General features: G+C 36.4%; 1 protein-coding gene across 1 annotated transcript; it reads right to left on the bottom strand.

Moving 5' to 3' along the window:
* Nucleotides 1–3,845: 3,845 nt before the first annotated feature.
* LOC149179863 (tubulin beta-2 chain-like) lies at nucleotides 3,846–9,210 on the bottom strand. Its single transcript, XM_089415828.1, has 3 exons — nucleotides 8,593–9,210; nucleotides 5,114–5,383; nucleotides 3,846–4,853 (listed from the first exon to the last, which is right to left on the bottom strand). The coding sequence occupies exons 1-3, from the start codon at nucleotides 8,984–8,986 to the stop codon at nucleotides 4,177–4,179; spliced, it is 1,341 nt and encodes a 446-aa protein (XP_089271954.1). The 5' UTR covers nucleotides 8,987–9,210; the 3' UTR covers nucleotides 3,846–4,176.
* Nucleotides 9,211–20,709: the final 11,499 nt, after the last annotated feature.

Here is a 20,709-nt window from a genome sequence, read left to right on the forward strand (position 1 = left end):
GAAGCGGAGCAAGTCACAAGCGACCAAGGAGACACTGAAATCCCTGGAGACAATCTGGAGGGAGAGATGCACAACATCTCATTTGATGAGTCCCAACATAGAGTTGTGCAATCTCGCAAAGTGTTGACTCTAGATGATCACACATCTCCTGCACGTTTGAAGAACGAGTGATCGTGTCTGGAGTACGCAAGCATCCAGCAGCATTGGCCGATGCTACCAGAGCATATGCCGAAGCCACTAGCTCGAGTGTTCGCTTCTTGATAGTTGACAATGAGTGAATGGCTAAGGAGTTACAGACGGCCAAGCAGGGAGGAGAATTAGTTACAGCATCCGCCCAAGCAGGTTTGAAGAAGGCAGTATTCGATGAAGTATTGTCCCTTGACACAGTCATGCGGGCGTTGTATTCCAAGTTTGGTACCGTGCATAAGGCAGTTGTCCATCTCAACAGTTGGTAGCAGCGATGTGCAAGAAGAGCACGTATCTTGTCGAACGTGCATGCTGCTGTTGATTATATGAAAACATGGACAATGAGATACAAGGGAGCCCCATTACACTTTCCCAAGATGATGAAGCCCAGAGCAGTCGAGTTGAAAGCAGGTATCCGGAATCAGATCCGGAACTATGAAGATCTCTCGCAGCTCATCACTAGTTTGCAGGCTTCCCATGCATGGGTATTCAGGAGCATGGATGTTGTTGTGCACGCACATGCGATCCCATCTATTGGGACACTCACCCAGGCAAAGACAAAGGCACAGGTCCAACTGGAGCTTGACTCGTACTTTGACGAGTTGATGCGCATAGCCACCAGCCCAGACTTGGTGATCAGTGCAGACACCATGCATCAGTATGTCGCTGGTCCGGCCGCACTCAAGACAATGATGCGCATGTTATCAGACGAGTTGGACAGAGGAGCTCGAGCAGTGTACCCAGATGCTATGGAGGCAAGAGTTCGTTTCCATAAAGATGTCACCTTAGAGTACACAGACACCATCACGGACTACCAAGCTTGGCATCAGTTCGCTACTGTTGACCACCATGAAGATGTCGAAGAGCTGGTCTTCCCACAATTGTTTGAGTCATAGTGATGTCTTACATGGCTTGCTCAAGCCTATTTTGTCTCACATGGGTACATGTGCAGATTGTATGTAATGTCTTGTCAAATGGAAATTCAAGTGTCAATAGTTGGATGTAACAGTCATAGAGTAGATGAAGAGTCATGAGGGTAGATGAACTGTCACAAAGGGGAATGTCAAGGGCAACCCCACCCTTTGTGATATATAGTCCCTCATAACTCATTGTAGAGGCTTTTGGTCAGCCAAGCTTCCGATAGGAGTATCTGAGAGAGAGCTTAGACAGTATTGTAACGAGCCTTGGCTTCTCCACTATGCAGAGCTAATATATCTCTTTGGAGGAGCAGGCGGCAATGACTGTAACATTCCGCTGTCGAAACTAGTGGTTGGTCATGGTTGTATTGTATCACTGAAACTTACACTTCTTAATATCACAGAGCTGGCACGTTTCATGCATATGTCATATTGCATTTCAACTATCTTGTTTACTCTAAATGATATATGTATCTGTTTGTTTATGCATGCATGTGTAGCTATTTTCTATATATGTATGTATGAATCTTACTGAAATGTGTTCTTGGTTTAACAAGCACTTTGGATTGCTAGCTTACTTGTCTTCCATGTTGTGATGCGTCTTTGCTCATGTGTTCCCTTCTTAACTCCATGATTTCTTAAGTTTCCAAGGGGCGCACTCACCTTACCCTCCGTGTGTTAGAACCACTCATGCACCTTCCTTGACTTGCTGCATATGTCACACCCTTGCTAACAACAAGAACATCTTACTTGTCTTTGTGCGAAACCACGGTCAAAACGATACCGTACGACCCACTGTTGGAACTCCTACACCAAACGGTCTAAGGTCTAGTTGGGACTTCTTACCGAGGAGATCCCCTGACATGTTGGCAGGTCTAGCACCATCAACAGATACCCAAGGGTTTGGGTTAATCCTGGAGGTCCTGTGGCATCTGAGGGAAGTCAATAAGGTCTTAAGTTGTCAATTCCATTTCCTTAAGGTCATATAGGAGGTTGAGTCTTAGCATAGTAACCCTAAGCTCATGTTTACTCTGGGCAAACTGGTGAACATGGGTAAATGTGGGAGGAGACGGCTACACATTTAAAGTGATCGAAGGACGAAAGAGGACACTTGTGTCTCGAGCGTATAACAGACGTTTGACATTGCATGCAAGAAATCGTATACATCTGGAGGCTTCATCTTGGAAGGCGACATGTGTTAAATTTGAAGCAGACCCTTCATACAAGACCGAGGGACTCGCTGAAGAATATTTTGTTTGGGTGCATTCAATTCCTCGTTCAAACTCACTACGCGATGACTTACAGGATGGCAGGAGAATTTCTTGAGGTCGCTGCTAAGTCCAAAGCTAATGCTCATTTTCGGGGAGCGATTATGCCGACGGGCTATGGCCCTGCTATATAAGCTCGGAGGTAGTGACATTGGGCTTGCCATAGCTTCAGTGAGATTGAGGGATCAGTGTGGAGTCTAGAATTCCCCCTGCATGGAGGGCCTAGACTCAGTGAACGACCTGACTCGTTGGAAGAAGTCGGCAGAGAGGCTCTTCAAAATATTGATGGGAATGTATGAGCTGGTGAATCGGCACTTGGAATTCATGGAGAAGGAACGAGATGATAGAGTGAAGATGGTGGACCACAAATTAGAGTGGATGCATGCCCGCATGGAAAGGAGACTAATCGGCATGGAAACCAAATTACCGCCGCTGAAGACATGGGTTCGTGACTCTGGGGAAGCATACGAAGAAGTAGAGACCTAGGGCCTCTCGATTCTAGTTCTGGGCTCGTAGGAAGCTGCAGATCAGAAAACATTGGAAGAGGATGGACCAGGCCGCAGCAAATAGACGATGCATGGTGGTAAATTGGACCCAGGCCCCTCTGGTGAAAATTCATTGTTTCTACTTTATGTGCTGCAAGCATGAACTATTTTTGGGTAAATTCTGTAGAATATACGGCCACTTTCAATGTAATGTAATGGTACAAAAGGCCCAGGGTAGTAAAAAAAACAATGTTATGGTTGTACTGGAACTTTGAGGCATTTGATGTCACAGTGGAGTGTAAATGGAACTGGCCATGAAAACCAACTAGTATAAGTAAAATGAGTACTCATTTGGGTGTCTTATGTTCCCCACATTTACCATCGATTCGACTCAATGTTCATAAAAAACCCGTGGGCAGAGCAACCTGTAAGACAATGTATTTCATCTTTTCCAACAAGGATGATCCGAAAAATAATTTGTTAATGGGCAGGTTCCAAGGACAAGTAGAAGCAATGAATAACATAACATGTCATATCATAACCCTTTCAATATAAGGTAGTTTCCAACTCTACCCTGACCAATGGTCACCTTAAAGAGCATTCCTATCATCTCATCAATTCCTGTTGCTTCTGTTTTGTTTTACAAACATTCAGAACTATTAGTTGGGTCACATTGCAGGAGACAGGAATTGGCCATAAAAGCATCAGTCCCTAATTTCCTAAAGCAATTCAAGAAAATCACCAAGTGCATGGACACCATCCTGCACCTTTACATGAGAAGAGCCACCCAATCATTGGCAAGTTTAGCTTCCATCTAAGATGTCTATCAGGTAGCTTCGTAACAGGGTTCCCTGTAACCTAAATTCTGTTTTAGTTAGAAAAGTACTTCAACAAGGATTCACCATACAATCTGCTGTAAAGTTCTCATAAGAAAACTAAAGAATTAAATCTCAAGTTACGAAATTTGACAAATCACGTGATACAAATAGTTAAATCTGGCAAAAAAATGTATGAGAGAACATTGCTTATTGTCTAACAATTTAGCAAACAGAACCACTCTTGCAACCCCCCAAAAATATCAGTCATGATAATCAACTAGTTGTTACAGTTACATAGCCTTCAACATATATGTCACAACTGACCAAACTGCCTACCTTTATACACACTCAACTGCAACACCTCTACTTTTAGCAGCAACCTAGGGGCAATACCACCTTGTTATCTACGTAAAATCACACTGATGTACTTGCAAAGAAATCCATTTCATCTTCACTTGTAGAGAAATAGCAGAAACAACAATAGAACCTTCCACAACATTAATTACATTTGAATTTCTTCTTCTTCTTCTTCTTCATAGTCAGCCTCCTCGTCTGCAGTGGCATCTTGATATTGCTGGTATTCTGAAACCAAATCATTCATGTTGCTCTCAGCCTCTGTAAACTCCATCTCATCCATACCTTCACCAGTGTACCAATGCAAGAAAGCCTTTCTCCTGAACATAGCCGTGAATTGCTCACTCACGCGTCTAAACATTTCCTGAATTGATGTGGAATTGCCAATGAACGTGGATGACATCTTCAGCCCTTTCGGAGGAATATCACAGACACTTGACTTGACATTGTTTGGTATCCACTCAACAAAATAGGATGAATTCTTGTTCTGCACGTTCAGCATCTGTTCATCTACTTCCTTGGTGCTCATCCTTCCTCTGAACATGGCAGAGGCTGTTAGATAACGGCCGTGACGAGGATCAGCCGCACACATCATATTCTTGGAATCCCACATCTGTTGGGTGAGCTCAGGCACAGTTAGTGCACGATAAACTTGCGACCCCCTTGATGTCAGTGGCGCAAAACCAACCATAAAAAAATGGAGACGAGGGAAGGGGATGAGATTCACTGCCAGCTTGCGGAGATCAGAGTTCAGCTGTCCTGGGAAGCGTAAACAACAGGTTACCCCGCTCATGGTTGCTGAAATCAAATGATTAAGGTCTCCAACTGCAACACGAAATTCACAAAGGTTATAAATAACACAAACAACCCAAACAGCATAGTTTAAAGTTTTAAGTAACAACTTGAGTATCAAACAATAAACTCACAGAATTATTACAAGGAAATATAGACTGAAAATCATGGGCAACTTCCCAGAGACCGCTATGTTGAAGTTAAATTTAGTCAATACATAACACCAGCCACCAGTCATACTACTATGGAATTTCTCATATCATAATGAAGCAGATGGTTGGCTCGAGACTTACATGTAGGAGTTGTGAGCTTTAATGTTCTGAAGCAAATATCGTACAGAGCTTCATTGTCAAGAACCATGGATTCATCTGCATTCTCAACCAACTGATGCACTGAAAGTGTTGCATTGTAAGGCTCAACAACAGTGTCAGACACCTTAGGCGATGGGAACACAGAGAATGTCAACATCATTCTGTCAGGGTACTCCTCCCTTATCTTTGAGATCAATAATGTTCCCATCCCTGATCCAGTTCCTCCTCCAAGAGAGTGGCATACTTGAAATCCTGCATGTGATTTGAAAGTGTCCTTAGTATTAAATGTAGAGATTAGAGCATTGTTTATAGCGAAGAGACATGATCGTAAGTCCACTGCTAACGAGATTTGCAGTTGAAACTTGCAAGTGTGTCGGCAATGCTTATAAATGCTGAAAACATGATGTAAATATTCAGCAAATATGCAAAAAGTAGGGAATACAAAAATAGCTCTTTTTTTATCACTACATACAAGACTTTCCGTGACACCAAAACTTGTAATATGATTAATTTTTCATGAACAATCCTCATCAAATATGCGAAAATTAGGCAATTCAAAAATATTGATGAATAACGAACGATGCTCTTTTATTATCGCTATATACAAAACCTTCCATGAGACCGAAACTTGTAATATGATTAATTTTTCATGAACAATCCTCATATTGTTTCCAGTATTATATGCCGGCGCCACAAGCATAGTAGCTTAAAAAATACATTAGGAAGAGAAACACAAAATGCAAGGCATGCATCATAACGCTCTTATCTATACAAATCCCTCAAATGTCACTCCTTTAATGTTTCTTAGAATTTCACACATGCATATACACAATTTCACAGACACATATAACCCCTGTTAAGTAATTTACGTGGATTCTTTATTTCCTTCCCATTTTACATATTAAAATCCACAAATTTGGATTCTACATTTCCTTTCCATTCTATAGAGTAAAATCCACACATATGCTAGTAATTTCCTTTTTCAAACTTCTTACAATTACACAAATGCACAGACACAAATAAACTATGTTAAGTAATTCATTCAGGTGATACTCGCATTCCTTATTTCCTTCCCATTCTATGTAGTAAAATCCACACATATACTAGTAGTTTCCTCTCTCAAATAATGAACATGATAGTGGAACTACTAATTTTTAGCTCTTCAGGCTCTTCACGATATAATAATTTCACAGTATAGTAGTTATTCTGTGAAAATATTGACACCATCCTGCTTTAGCTCCTTAAACCTTTTTATAATAGAGAAAATTATTGACATCATCTATAATCTATAATCTAGATAAGGTAAAAGTATTAAATTATAACACGTTAACAAATTAAATTAAAAATGATTATTATTTTTAAAATTGATAAAAGAGAGTATTATAAAAATAATAAAAATATATATTTTGAAAAAATTCAGCTATTCAGGTCCTTCTACTAATTACATTTCACACTTGATAAAATTGACATGATGCTTTAACTCCTTAAAGCTAATATAGCAGATTACAATATGATTGCATTCAGTGTAAGTTACGAGCATCTATGATTTAGATAAACAGGTGTTAAATTATAACAAGTGAAATAAATTAAGTTAATTTTTTTTATTTTTTTTTTGGCTTAAAATTGATAAAAGAGACTAGTGTGTAAAAAAAAATATATATATAACATTCCCACCGATACATTTACAATTTAGTGTGGAGTGTTTGTAAAATCAATTTTTATATATAATTATAATAATAATAAAAAATTATTTCATAAATATGTATAAATGTAGAGAGAGTATGTTTAAGAGATTATTTTAATAAGTATGGTTAATGCTGTTGGATATTTGGTTAGTTTTTTCTAGTAAATGTTGTTGGGCATTTGGCTAGTTCCTTTCAGCAAGTGTCAGATGTCAAATCCATTTGGCTAGGCCCAATAATCTACCCTTACCCTGACGGGTTTATTACAGATACCTTTGAGGTGTAAACCTTTTCTCAAGTTTTTACAAATGCCATCCATGAATGGAAACTAGCACAGATCCATCTTAACCCCTGATCTATTAAATACCTAAAGGGATCAAATCTCTTGAGGTGTAAACATATCCTCAATCTGGTTTACCAGGATACAGAGGTGCAAACATATCCTCAATCTGGTTTATCAGGATACCATCCATAGATATAAACTAGCACAAATCCATCTTAAACCTGGATCTATCAAGAACCTTGAGATGCAAACATTTTTTCATAATTTTAGATTGAAATATAAAGGTAAACCTTTACAAAATCTACCTCTATGAGTTTACTAGGGATGTCATTCATTAATGTAAATCAACACAAATCCATTTTAACACTAGATCTATCAAGTACCTTGAGGTGCAAACCTTTCCTTAAATTTTCTTTTATCAAAAACATTTGTATCTCATAAGAAACTGATACCTCTTTGCCTTTGATAAATTTAAGATTACGATAGATTTATATTAATAATAAAATAAATTAGCATAAATCTTTCTTACCTTAAATTTCTTTTAATTCCTCTAAAAACTTATTAAATCTGAATTATCAATAAATTTATACTAATTAATAATACTAATTCATATAAAAAAAAATGATATTATTTTGAAACCTAGGACACCATTAAAAAAAGGCATAGAATAGGATCAAAATTCTTTCAGCAATTCTTTCAGCATGTTGTTTTTTAGTGCAACTGAAGCAGCTTGTAAGGACTTAGGGATACCGTGAGAAACCTGGACTCATTGTAAAATTTGATATTTGAAATTAATTAAATAAAACGCCTATCATAGTTTTGTAAACGGATTTATATGTTCCCAATTATATTTAAAAATATAAATTTTCAATATCTTATGGTCTTTGCAAAGCAATTAATATCCCAACTAGAAATCTTATAATGCCAATTATTACTTTATAATGTATCAGATGATTCTGTGTCATTGATTCCTCGTCGCCTTAGAATAATTAGGAATTCAAACTTCAATTTCTTTTGCTTCTGGATGATTTATTTAAAAAATATTCAGATCTATTATAACATAGAGTAGATCTAAGTACGGCATAATTTATATTAATTTACTTAATTATAAGTACTTTTAATATAAATAAAAATACATACCTGTTTTGAAAAGGTACAGAAAATGTAAATTTAAATACTCTCCATTAAAAACAAAAATTTTAGTCATTAATCAGACACCATTACAGACTCATTTATAATTCATCACAACAATTTCTTTTTAATTATTATTTAAATATAATAAACGATGTATAAGTATTTTTCATCTCATCAAAACAATTTCCAGTGTCAAATTAAGAAACCCTATCCAGAAACCAGACCTGAAGAGAACAAAGCCAAAACAATGAAATCTATATTTAAAATAGAAATTTAATATTGATAAGATCAGCATACTCTAAACCAGACATTTATAGAATAAAGCCAAAAGAATGAAATGCTTAATATAGAAAGGAACCAACCTTGAAGGCAGTCACAGTTTTCAGCCTCTTTCCTAACGACATCCAATACTCCATCAATGAGCTCAGCGCCCTCAGTGTAATGACCCTTAGCCCAGTTATTCCCAGCCCCACTCTGGCCGAAGACAAAGTTATCAGGCCTGAATATCTGGCCATAGGCACCCGATCTGACACTATCAATAGTGCCAGGCTCCAGATCCATCAGCACAGCCCTAGGCACATATCTCCCTCCGCTTGCCTCATTGTAATATACATTGATTCTTTCCAACTGCACATCGGAATCCCCGCGGTAAGATCCCGTGGGATCGATCCCGTGCTCGTCACAGATCACTTCCCAGAACTTGGAACCGATCTGGTTCCCGCATTGCCCTCCCTGGATGTGCAATATTTCCCTCATTTTTCTGCCTCTTTCGCCCGCTCGGAATTCAATTCAAAGGCCTAATCTTACAGAGACCACCTCTATGGATTTCAAGGCTGCAAACAGGATTTGAAGGCCGAGTAGAGGAATTGAGAGTGAAATATTATAGAGCATAACATGGGAGTGCTCACATTGCAGTAAATGGTGTGCCAGACTGCCCACTGCCACTGGCATGTGCTGCTGCTGCTTTACAATGATGGAACTGAATTACCTTAAAAAGACAACGATAGTAGGCACCCTTTAATTATTATTTTAAATGGACAGGAGACAGCTCACTTTATTATTTATGTTAACAATATCATTTTGTTTAGATTGATTTGATATCATTCAGATTAAGTAATCCCTGTAATTCATTATTAGTGAATAATATAAATCTTTGTTGGTTAAACCATCAACGTAGATGTGTTCATAATGCTTGTAAGTTACTTTATGTTCAGGCCTGTTAACATTATATATTTGTTTGGTATGACCAAAAATATTTATCCTCTTTCTATTATTGGTTTAATGTATTTGTCTGTATTATTGGTGTCATATGATTGTATGGCAAAAACCATATTTGTGTTAGTGAGAGAAGAGATGCGTTGGAAAGACTTTTTAAGATTATTAAACCAAGAAAGTAATGATAAAAAAATAATTTTTTTAAATGTGGACTTTCAAAAAATATTATATTTTATTTTGTGAATTTTTATTCTTGATGTTGATGTTGTAGGAGGTGACTGGTGGGAAGGCACATGGTATTTGATCGGCCAACCATTCATAGATGAGGGTGTGTCATAGCACCCTTCTTAATGATGATCAAAGAAAATTAAGTTATTGCATGACACACCATGTTAATACTATTTCAATGTTGCATCTATTTGGAATAATGATGATTTAAATGCTATGAATGGCTTGAGGATATGGGTTATTATGATTTTTGGTGTTGGTTGTTTGGTGTTGATGTTGAACATTATCACAAAATATGCTCCCACATATTGTGTCATAGCACCTTTCTTAATGATGATCAAAGAAAATTAAGTTATTGCATGACACACCATGTGAATATCATTTCAATGTTGCATTGATTTGGAATAATGATGATTTAAATGCCATGAATGGCTTGAGGATATGGGTTATCATGATTTTTGGTGTTGGTTGTTTGGTGATGATGTTGAACATTATCACAACATATGCTCTCACATATTTTAATCAAGATTTGAAAGGGCGGTTAAAAGATACAAGGCACGATTATAATGAGCATATGTTAATTGTTTCATCCAAGTACAGAACATTGAAGGCTTGGCACTTATTAGTTATAATGGGCTCCTCCTTTCCTTTTTTGTTGAAGTAGTATGAAGTTGTTACTTTGGCTTTTATCCCAAGCGTTCTATGTAGAATGTTAGGTTTGCCCTATTGTGAGTACATAGTGCACCCTATATGCAAGTCCTATTACCATTGTTGTCATTGTTTCTATTATATTTCGCTATTTAGATAGTCTTCTACGATGAGCCTAGGCCCATGTTGTAAGTAGTTTATTGGTCACCCCCTCACTTATGCTACTTCATTTTAGCTACATTATAATCCCTTTGGATTTTACCCATGTTCCACTTCCTTTCCCTCAATGCGTTTTATGTGCTTTGGCATGACCTTTTCTTTCTTAATCCTTGCCCTTGTTTATCATTATCCCTTTGTGCCTGTCACCATTGTGAACAACCACTTCCTAAGGAGTATTGATCCTTGTCTTCGATAGAAAATGATGTCAGAATAGAGATTTAGGAGTAGACATGGGGCTGGTTATTATAGAGAACAAGGAGGATCCCACGCTCAATAAATAGCGGAATCCTTAGCTAAACTTTATCGCATTCAGACACCCCATAACATTCAAGAAAAGATTATAGAGGTTGAAATGGATATTGTAGGAAAATGTGGTTGTTTAACTGATACTTAGGTAAATAGTAAAGTTGTGGACTAGATGCCCAATACATGTCACACTAGAGGAAAGTTCAACCAACATATGTATACAATAGATATATATTAGCACGCGAATGCAGTTTTAGGCAGAGTTCTCTTGGACATAAATGAAGCAAAGGAGGAAATCCTTCTCATGCTTGATGAGTTGCAACTATTTTTGAAAATCGTGGACTGACCCCTAAAACTTATAGAAGAGCATATTGGCCTTCCTCCTGATTTGGGTAGCTCTCCAGACAGTGATAAGGAGCCAATAATGGTGGATCTCACTGACTCATCCAAGTTTTCATGACCAACTATCGCTTACCTAATTTCTCTAATTCTCCCTTCTAGTTTTCTACTTATATGTTAGATAATAGACTAAGTAGTAAGGGTCTATAGCCTAATTATTATGTTTTTTGGACCTTTTTTTTATTTACATGTTTGGATGCTAAAGGATTTATGGTTCTACCACTAGTCAGGTTTCCCAAGCAGTGGATCAAGGCAAACCAAAACCTGTTGTTATGTTGTTGTTATGTATTATCTTGATTGATTAATATAATTTTAATTTCAATAAAATGGTGGCTTTTTTAAAATGTTATATTTTACTTTCAAAATATTTGTAATTTTTAAAAACAAAAATAGGAATAGTTTTTATATTAAAAATATGTGCCTAGGAACATGACCATACATCAAAGAGTACAAAATTAGTAGTTATTACTACTAGGAACTATAGAGAAGTAGGGCATATCTGCGTTCAAAAACCAAAGTTTTCTAACAATAACATTTGTAAAATTAATTTTCCTAGTTACATAAATCCTCCAAAAAACTTCCAAAATGTTAATGCATTTTTAATGCATAGGAAACTATTTGTGAGAGACAGGATATCCCTATTTGCTCAAATCGGTGTCCTCTAGAGGAGACACAAATACTTTTAAGTTTGGAAGGGAAACAACAAAATAAATTACCAAACCTCCTAGAGAAGACTAGCCCAGATGAAGTTGGCTAATAGAGAATTGGATATCATTGAGTCATTAATGGAGTGAAACAAGTTTGTCTCCCGTACTTTCAAATTTAACTCTATCCTCCACAGGAATTTCTATAGCCACAATCAAAGTGGATATTGTCTAGCTATGATGGATTTGCAAATGAAACAACTCTTGTTGTAATTGATCAATGTCGTCATACCACTTTGGATGGAGGACCTTCCCTAAATCCCTCGGATCCATATTCCAATCTCTGAGAAAAAAAGAGGGGAAGGAAACCCAAACCAATCCTAGATATAACCTCTTAGAGAAGACTTGAGAGTGGGTGCCCAACTTGCCTATCCTCTGAGGCCAACTATCGAATTTGGCATGATCACAGTAAAATTTTGAGACTTCCCATCATTATAAAGAGAGAACCCACTACCCATAGACCAAATGAAAATTTGGTTGGTCCAAATATTGCACATACAAATGAGCCCAATCAAAGATAAAATACTCAACTACATGAGATGTCCTTTGTTGACAAGGGAAAGGAAACCCAAATCAACATTCAAAGAGTGTGGCTCCCATGAAAAAGACGTATAACCAGAGAGGAGTGACCCAAAATTCAGAAAAGTACTTAGAGAGGAGCAATTTGAAATTAAAATACCATAACTAGGGAATGGAGAGAAAAAGAGAAGACAAAGGATCCTCTTGGACTTTATTGCCCAAGGGAGGATCAAGCAAACTAGTTTAACAACCTCAACACAACAATTTCCATCATCCAACCAAGGGAATGGAAAATTATACTGATTTTCATGCCACCAAGAACCAAACTAAAGTCATTAATCAATGTAATCATGATAGGGAAGGAGTGGCAGAGAACGATCAAACCTATACATTCCCATGAGGGGCACTAAGGACGCAACCACCCATTTCTCCCTTGCTCTTATGGATACTCTCTTTTTCACCATCTCTCATGGTAATTGAATGTCACCTTGATCCCTTGAAGCTTGTATTCCCCAGCTCCAGATCAATTAGGTTGTGCCAAAGGTAAGATGAGATCCTCTTGCTAAGGTCACACAAAGGAACATTGCGTTCCCAACCGCACACATTCATTTTTGCATCAATATTCCTTTCATCTCGACCTTTGCAAAACTTCATATTTCCATATAAAAGCATGCACTTCAAGGTAATGAGTAGAGAGGCTGGTTTCCCTTTGCCTCATTGCATGAGGAGACACGTCGACAATGAAGGTGATAACCTCCCAAAACAACAATTGATCATTGATGACAACCTCCCAAAACAACAACTAATCATCGATTTTTGCTAATCATACTACAAAACACCTTTTTCTAGACATATGCCTATTCATTAGATTGAGTGATTGCTTATCTTATTGTTGATACACAACGATCCTCCCTCCATTCTAATTTCCTTATTTTCCATTTAATCTGCCATGAAATTATTATGTCCGAGAATATGATAACAATTAAACCTTATAAATTGGGCAAGAAGAGACTTGGTGTGGAGGAAAATTGAACTAAGATGTAGGTCTCTAGGGCTAGTACCTTTCTTAAGGTGGCCTATAATAATTTTTGAATCCTCAACAATTATTATCCTTGTAATCCCTTTATCATAGGCCAGAGAAAGGCTTTGAAAAAGGCAATATGCTTCTACTTTGTTGTTGGAGGCCCACCCCAAACTCCAAGCAAAACAAAGATCCATTTTCCTTTTGGAGTGAAAAATAGCCACCTCATACCTACCACCCCTTTCAAAATATTTATAATTACAGTAAATATTAAATTCCTGTGGGGTTGTGGTTGATTAATGAGAATTTATGAAGTTTTCTCCACAATAAACATATTGTTGATCAACATTTCAAATCTAATAGCATGATTTATAATTAATTATTATTATAATAAAATATTTTTTTTCATTTTCATTTTCAAATTATTAAAATGTAGTAAATCTAATTTTTTAAAGTATTTTCAAAATATTTATAATAATTAACTAATAAATTATAAAAATAATATATTAATTTACTTTTATGTAATAATGTAGCAATAACCAATTTAATTTGATAAGTTTAATAGAGTAAAGTTAATCTCGAGAAGGTCAAGGAAAACAATGGAGGAGCTCTTTGGGATGTTGGCGGCAATTACAATGACAACTTGAGCAGGGGAGGGTGGTGATAACCATCAACTTGTCCTCATGATGATGTAGTTTCAAGCCTAGTGAACCGACCAACATTGGGTAATTCATACTATCTTTGTAACACACTCCTCCCACATCTACCCAAGTAACCGACCAACTGGGGTAAACATGTGACGAGAAGTTACTATGATATGATTCGACTCCCTATGTGTCAGTTAAGGAAGTGGAATGGACAGAAACACACCATATAGAACTTCCACATCAACAACAGAACTCCCAGGAGCCATACCAACCACTCAGGTAACTAGCCCCTGGTTCCCACTAAGTTTTTTGACCATTAAACCCTCATATGCTCCCCTTGATATAGACAAGCATGCATCCATGAGGCTCCAGACACTCCCACGACATGGGTATGTCTGCGTCTGGGGAATTTTCTCCTCATAGTTGTGCCTATGACTCTAGGATGTGTACCACTTTTCCAGGCCCAGAGCCCAAGTCATTGCCTAGAACTCAATGACACTCTCAGAACTAAAAGATAACCACAGAATAATGATGAAAATGCAATTACTTGAACAAGGACTTGACTAGACCCTTACTAGCCATGACAGACATTTCGTCAAACATGTTGCAAATATGTAATCTATAGGTTTAAACAACAAATATGAGCATAGGGGTCTCATACTTATCTGAAAATCGCTAAGAAGCATTGTCCCCTTATATCATTAGCTGCATTATCATCTATTAGGTCATAGATACAGTGTTCATTCATTTACAAATCAAAACATGAGGAGAGCCATACATCATCACTGTCATAATACATGCTTATAACCAACATAATAACAACAAAAATATCAAGGATACATCAACCATAGAATCCGCATTTAAACCAATACATTTACACATAAGATGTCAATGAAAGAAACTCTTATTAATGAATGCAAAAGCCAACGCGAGATGGGACTACCACGTTCCACCCCGACCATAGATTGGTTGAGCCAAATCTCTCTTCAGTCAATCACCCCCATGCCATATTCCAAGCATGAATGTTGGATCTCATCAAACATATCAATCGAACCATCCAGGGCTTCCAGAGTCCAAACCACCTCAACCCATCGAACAATGATTCCACCTCACAGTTAGACATCACAAAACCATCACCAGATTGGTCTCTACCCAAGCCTTCCAGGGCTCCAGAGCATTTGTTCCAACCAAGGCTTCCAGGACTAGTAACTCAACCCATAGCTGCCATCGGGCTTCTAGAGTGTTTGTCCAACTAAAGCTTCCAGGACTAGTAACTCAACCCACTAAGGGCTTCCAGAGCATTTTTTCAACCAAGGCTTCCAGGACTAGTAACTCAACCCAAGATGTTACAGGGCTTCAAGAGCGTTTGTCCAACCAAGGCTTCCATGAACTAGTAACTCAACCCAAGCTAAAGGAAACATGAGAACCAACAAAAAAAAAAGAAATGAACCCACAACACCATGGCTATCCAAGGAATGGCAAGGATAGGCAAATCCACTGCCAATCCAGGCAATCCTCCACGCCAATGACAGATCATGACCAAGAAACCACATGCATGCCAAAACTAGTGAGGAAAACATACATGCAACTCGGTACCTGCAAGTAAAACCCTTTGTAGTTGTTGATCCCGGTGTCCTCTTGTGCATTATTGCTTTTCTTTTGCCTTCTTTCTCCAAATTAAAGCATTCCACACTCCTCCAAGTGTGCTCGAAAAAAATTCGAAGTGTCTAAGAGTATGAGAGAGAGACAATAGAAGAGAACTACACCAAAACCTATGAAGAAAAACTTGGCAACTGATCCTCAGAAGCCTTTTTATCAATGAGGCCTCTATTTTCTTCAATTTCTATTATTTTCCTTCAATTTCCTCCTCACATGCAAGTTGTGACCTTTCACCTTCCTTTTCTCCTAATTTCCTTCATTTTCATAAATAAATGTGCCAAGAATTCCATTTTGCCTTTCCAAAGCCTTTGCCATTGCCTTTGCCAATTTTCTTAGACACAATAAACCAAATGAACACCCATTAGGATTTTTTTCCCACCATTCATCTTGGAATACGTGTCCCATGGCTGTGGTCTTATATTTTTATATTTCATGGATTTTTAACCACGATTGTTACAATGTTCAATTGCTTCTGCTTTGTTAACTTTTTTAATGGTCCAAATTTTGTTTAGCGATTGTTGGCATATAGTGCTTAGAGCACAATGGGGGTGAGCATTGGTTTTAGTCTCCCTATCTCTTTGTGGTCGTTGGACCTTGCCCAGAGCCCTTTATTCGCCTCCCTTCAATCACTCCATCTCACAATAAGTTGACATAAACTCCCTTGGCAATTTGAGTTTCCCTGGGATTTATCTAATTGGTTGTCTATTTTATAGTCCCCCTGGTTTTTGGGTTTTCTGGCTAATACTTTTACTTTGGTCCCTGGTAACTTGGCATAGCGTGCCCCGACAGAGGATGCACTTCTGTTGGGGGTTTGGTGGTAGAGGCCCTCATGACCCACTGTGAACCCAAACCTAAGCTCAAGACGCAACAAATATTTTTCACTCTTCCACTCCTCCATAAATCTAAGAGGAAATTCGTCAAATTGAAGCCTTGACCACTAATGACCACCAATTCTTCTTAGAATCTTAAATTTAAGTTGAAGTAGCCAATTGGATTCCTGACCCTGGACATATTAAGGGAAGACATAACCAATATTTGAACTCCATTACCCTCCATTGGTAGATGAAGGCACTCTTGGGTAGGGTCTTGATGGAAAAACATGAAGATCACAATGATATCGTATCTTTCTGGAATGAAATACAACATGTTCAATGTTATTAACACTCTTGTCTTCCTAGTTTGGATGCTCGACCTGCTCACATAGAAGGCCATCTCCAATGTTGTATGAAACCTCCAACACCAGCAGGAACCAATGCTCATATAATAATAATAATAATAATAATAATAATAACCACTTTTAAGGTCACAACCAAGCCAAACACCAAATTGGTGTATGAGACCCCCTTATTTGTGGGACAAGGGACCCACCTCCGCGCAGCGATTTCACTGCTAAGTCTACGAAGCCATACATACTCTACCCTCCTCTGGTTTTGAACCTGTGACCTCTTAGGAGGAAACACATGCTCTTAACCATTAGGCCCACGGAAACACATGCTCAGACCCTAGTTACTTCATTTGATTCTTGATGTTATATTTAGCCACTCAACATATATCTTCATAAACTTAACAATGATAATTGATAACATTTTGAGAAATCTAGATTATTATCCACTATCTAGCAATATTGATTTTTTTAAAATAAAATATGACTAAACATAATATAACATAAACAAGGTTATCAAATTTTATATAAAATCATTTAAAAAAAAATACAATTTCAAAACCACCCAAAATAAAATCAAAATCTTAGTAAACAAATGTAACGTTAACATATCTACAATTAAGGGGAAATTATTAATGTATAATAAAAGCTCAATATGGAATTAGGCCAATTCAAGCTCATATTAATCTTTGCCCATTTATCGAATCTCTAGAAAATCAAATAAAGCACAATCTCATAGGAGATTTAAGGCAATCTATATAGGGATTTAAGCACATCTCATAGGAGATTTAAAGGCAATCTATATAGGATTTGAAAAAGATTCAATAGCGTTCATGAGTATTATCATATCTCAGATTATCAATATTGATTGGTAAATATATCTGGTTGCTTTATGTGCAACAATATATAGATAGTAACCATTATTTATTTAACGATGATATCGAATTAAATTTGGAATTAATATTAATAATTAATTATAAAAAACAAATTTTATATTTACTTTTTGAATGGAGAGAACAAATTAATTTTTTGTAATATTTATGTTAGGTAAAAAAATATAAAAAATTAATTTTATAAAAGAACTAGTAACAAAATATTTATCTGTTTTATTAATATTGTGTATAAGAAATTCATAATTGATAAATATATTTATGATTAATTTCATTTTTAGAGCTAATATATTAGAATAAATTATTTCAACTTATATTAGAATATTAAGAGAAATATATATATATATATATATATATATATATTTAATAAAGTAAATATTTATACAATCTTAATGGAAAGTTGGAGCGTAGAACTTTTTATAATCAATGAAATGTTTCTTTTTAATAAAAACATATTTATAATTTGTATGAAAAAATTGTTACAATCACATTATACAACATAATAATATAAATAAGTGTTTTGTCGAATTTAAAAAATGATCCCTATAGATTTAACTATTTTATCTTTCATAATTTATAACATAAAACCTACTAGTATAAACCATAAAAAATCATCCTAATATTAATATTCTCTCATAAAACATAGCTAAAACTAGTATCAAAAAATATATGCCAACTATAGGCTTCTTCCTTGACATTTGTTGGTAACTTGAGCTCTTTATCTACTTATTCTATTTCCAAACCCCCAAGATCTCACTAAGTTGTTTCTTTATCTTTTGCAAAATATGAGGCAAACCTAATTGACATCCTTGGATGTGATACCACATATTGGGAACTTCTAGTAAAGCCTATGATTAGTTGGTAATGCATGCTACATTCAGATTTGACTTTCTCAATTGGCCTTTTATGTTGGGTCCCAATCTCCAATAACTCAAGCATGTCTAGAATTCTAACCTTCATCTTGGTTGGACACTTTACTCGTTGGGTGAGAAATTGCTACTTTATTATCTACTAGAAGCCACTTATTCCTCCTTAAAGCTTGACATAGATCTAAATCTTCACATGAAAAGCAATGACTTGGGTGGCTATGCTCCACCATATTCCAACTTTCATGTGATTTTCTAAGAAATAAGCTTGATGCAACACTAATCCAAACCTGCAACGATCCTTTACCTACTTAGACCCTAATGAATAACGTAGAAAACATCTCCAATATATTAGAGAAGAGACCAAGTCTAATATAAACCTAAGCTCGTATCCAGAATAGGGTCCGAGCCACAAAATTCTTGATCCTTCCTAAGCCCAATGAAACAAACCAAATTATATCCAAGGCAAAACAAGCTAAACCAAATTCCAAAATAATCCCATCTCTATTCTCTAGGTTATTTTCGTACCATATATGAACATGCTCTTCCATCTCTGCGAAGGTGCTTGTGGACTAATGTTGCTAATACTCATCTCTTCAATTTAAATGCACTCTGCTACATGTCTTGCCTTGAATCTTTCATTTGTAAACTTGAACTATGGTTATCTATAATTAATCTATGGGATATGGGATAAGGACATAATCCCCCATTTTATCCCTGAGATTCCCACATCCAAATGAGTAGCTTCATTAGCTAAGCGATGGTGATTTTGATCCCTCAACAAATAGAAAAACTTTACCAACTCAAACCCCTTTATTTCCTTTTGTATTATGAGAATAAGACTTTCCAAATTACAATCCTTCAAGGTGGAAGAGTGACGCATGTGTCTAATGATGTTTAATGAGTCCCTTATAACCAAGAGACTTCTAATCCTCCTTGGGTTAAAAGTCTCGAGTCCTTAAAAGAGGGGCAACACCTCAAATTGATTGTTTTTACTTTACCTAGTTCCCATTCAAAACTCATTTCATGTTTTTGCCTTTAAAATTAAGACAATCGCCAAACCTACCACTCTTGTCTAATTGACCTCTAACAAATTCTCATGGGTACTTCATGATTACTAATTATACATAATACCATACAACACTTAACCTTCAAGTATGCAAAGAAAAGTAATGCTAAAGCAAATAAAGGATGTAAAACTATGAAATATTAAACACAAAAGATAAATAAATACAAAAAACACACAAAAAGAAACTAAGGAAACAAGAAGCCAAACATTAGTAAAAAAAACATAGGTTAAATCTCATGAGCCTTTACCACCTACCTCCTATTATTAGAGAAAACAAAGGTTAATTTTATTAGCCTTTACCACTTACCTCCCATTCTCTAAAGAAAAGTGTTATGGAAAGTATGCTAGGTCACTTCTATAAACAAAATTGCAAGTATAATTAATTATTTATAAAGTTTAAATTTCTTTGTTAATTTGAATGATTAAATATGTAATCTTTTTATAGATAAGTAAAAAGATTACATAAATTATTGGCGAGTGTTCATTGTTGGCATGCGACTAGAGAAACCAGATGAATAATAAAACATTAATACATCAACACCATGCTATTTCAAAGTAAAAAAGAGATAAAGCCTACTAAAGTTTGTATAGATTAACTTGAACTTAGGAAAACTCAGTTAAAGCCAAAAATTACTATGTATATCAAGTCCAAGTCCATAACCAATAGAAACTTCTAGAAGAAGCATAAACTGTAAACTAAGGAGAAGGCAAGGCTTCCACCTCAATGAGTTTGGATGTTGCTTTGACTTTAGAAACCAGATCTAACCCAAAAGTGGTGCCTTCTTTTATGCGCCTGAGCCATCCTTCTATGTTTGCCAATTAGAAATGAATTTTCTTGAGCACCAACGTAATTATATTATGAGTCGCATGATGATCCAATAACCCTACCAAGTCGTGTCTTTAGATGCCAATATAAATCAACTATATGAAGATATTGATTCTCTCTACCTCGAGTGTGCTTGGTGTCTAACAACCAGGCAACAAGTT

The sequence above is a fragment of the Pinus tabuliformis genome, chromosome 3_2 (genome assembly GCF_031772625.1).
Source record: "Pinus tabuliformis cultivar Carrire ecotype Pingquan chromosome 3_2, CPIR1, whole genome shotgun sequence".
In the NCBI taxonomy this organism is placed as follows: Eukaryota; Viridiplantae; Streptophyta; class Pinopsida; order Pinales; family Pinaceae; genus Pinus; species Pinus tabuliformis.

Excerpts from the sequence above, each read along its gene's own strand:
- LOC149179863 (XM_089415828.1), bottom strand. The coding sequence starts at position 8,986 with ATGAGGGAAATATTGCACATCCAGGGAGGGCAATGCGGGAACCAGATC. Across the intron at positions 5,384-8,592 it reads AAACTGTGACTGCCTTCAAG|GATTTCAAGTATGCCACTCT; the intron begins GTTGGTTCCTTT and ends AATCACATGCAG. Across the intron at positions 4,854-5,113 it reads AAAGCTCACAACTCCTACAT|TTGGAGACCTTAATCATTTG; the intron begins GTAAGTCTCGAG and ends TTCGTGTTGCAG.